This window comes from Brassica oleracea, chromosome C2 (genome assembly GCF_000695525.1).
Source record: "Brassica oleracea var. oleracea cultivar TO1000 chromosome C2, BOL, whole genome shotgun sequence".
Classification (NCBI taxonomy): domain Eukaryota; kingdom Viridiplantae; phylum Streptophyta; class Magnoliopsida; order Brassicales; family Brassicaceae; genus Brassica; species Brassica oleracea.
The window spans coordinates 44,154,664-44,156,572 of NC_027749.1; the positions used below are offsets into that span (position 1 = coordinate 44,154,664).

The 1,909-nt window shown below is 35.1% G+C and overlaps 1 protein-coding gene across 1 annotated transcript in view; it reads right to left on the reverse strand.

The window, feature by feature from the left end:
* Positions 1-670: 670 nt before the first annotated feature.
* Positions 671-1,909, reverse strand: part of LOC106326564 (root meristem growth factor 3) — a 2,500-nt gene continuing 1,261 nt past the window's right edge. The window contains exons 2-3 of the mRNA XM_013764510.1: positions 1,395-1,438; positions 671-859 (exon numbers count right to left, since the gene is read on the reverse strand). Of these exons, the coding sequence (XP_013619964.1) occupies positions 671-859; positions 1,395-1,438 (233 nt within the window). The remainder of the gene's footprint in view (positions 860-1,394; positions 1,439-1,909) is intronic.

Here is a 1,909-nt window from a genome sequence, read left to right on the forward strand (position 1 = left end):
ATGATCCATTCTGATCACTCACTTCATCGAGCTTCACCTGGATCTTGTCCAGCTACCAGCTCGCTTGTCCAGCTCCTTTGAGCTTGTCTCCTTCTTGGATTAGCTATGCCTTAGCTTCCTGATGCCCTTAACCTTACTTCCAGGCTATGACACGCTTGTCTTTGGGCCATATGACCATACTGGTGCATTTCCACGCACCGCAGTCCATCCGGACGATCCTATCCAGAATCGGGGACATGACAATCTTCATCTTGACTTGTTCATCCGCGCGTACACTTCTCTGTTACAGACTCTGCTCCATTCGTTGTTGTACTTGCGTTTGTATCAAAACGTCCATTTGATATTTGTATCTACAGTATATTATAGTCTATAATATTAGTAAACGTTATCACTTACATGTTTGTTTGTTTTCTGGTTTGCTATGATGTGAAACATATATTAAAAAATATCATAATTCATATACATACAAAAAGCTTCAAAAGTTCAAAATTGTTGGTTTATATGTAAACCATTAATTAAGCCGAAACAAAGTAAAATAAACTACAAAGCAAACGAAACACATAATATAACAAACATATTTCACATAATCTTATAGTTAAAGTTATATATATCTATAGAGATATTCATAAAAGCTAGCATTTTGTTATATTATTTCATAACAGGATTATGATCAATTGTTCCTGGGAGGATGATGCTTGGGCTTGGCTCTCCAATAATCAGCAGTGAAAGCAACGAGTCCATCCTCGTCAACACTTTTGCCTGATTTTCTCTTTCTATTCATCGTTGTTTCTTTCTCTGCTTCTCCATTTGTCATCATCAGTTTTCTTCCTCGTATCACCACGTCACCATTTTCGGTCACCTGCACTCATCAAGCGGTTTAGTCAATAACTTTTTGTTTATAGTAAAAATCTGGAATGTTTCCATCCATATAACAACAACAACACAGATTATACAGAATACAGGACGTATGATACTGAAGAATTTATTCAAGACTAGTAACTGCAAAACTATATGGAGTGTGAATTTTTTTGCTAAAGAAGAGACATTTAATAACAAATCAACGCAACTCCGCAAAATCTTACAATTGATTAAAAAAACTTAGCTGAATGATCCTGCCATTGCGAAATTTCCCAAGTTATATATTACAATCAGGGCCGGCTTTGGACGTCTGCTCATGGAGCAATTGCACAGGGCCTCACAATTTTTTTTGCAAATTTCTCTTACACATGAAGGTCCTAGAGTTTTGATTTTTTTGCAAGAAAGGGCTCTAAATTTTTTATTTGTGCAAGAAAAAACTTTAAAATTTTTGATTATGCACTGGGCCCACATATCTTTTGAGCCGGGCCTGATTACAATCAAAGATTTTCTAAAGTTTGATCATATATATATCATACCTTACGAACCGAAACGACATCACGGCTTGATTCTTGATTCCCATCTTTTAGTGATGACCAAAAGGTCCAAAACAGGAACAAAAAAGTTAGTTATATTATATGTTAACATTCCACCAATTAGAAAAAAAACCATTCCAAGCAATTATTACTTACGCAAACAAAAAAAAATTCTAATAAGAGCATCCGTAATGGTGTTACCCAAAAAGAAATCTTTAGAAAAAGTGTATTTTGGTTTTTTAAGTATTATTTTTTTTCTTTTTCAGATAAAAAAATATATCAACCAATCACGGATCGCCACATATCGTGGGGACCCGCGAATAGTGCAAGGATTCACTAAGAAAGAGTTTTTATTTAGAAATTTTAAGGATTGAATCTTTAGCTTTTGGTAAGGTCTACTGATTATTTAATTATTTTTTTTCTAAAGACTCCCATTTGATTACTTCCATTGCGGGTGTTCTAAGAGTAAAAGGGTAGGCCTGGGACTTTTATCCGAGATCCGGATTCGATCCGAGATT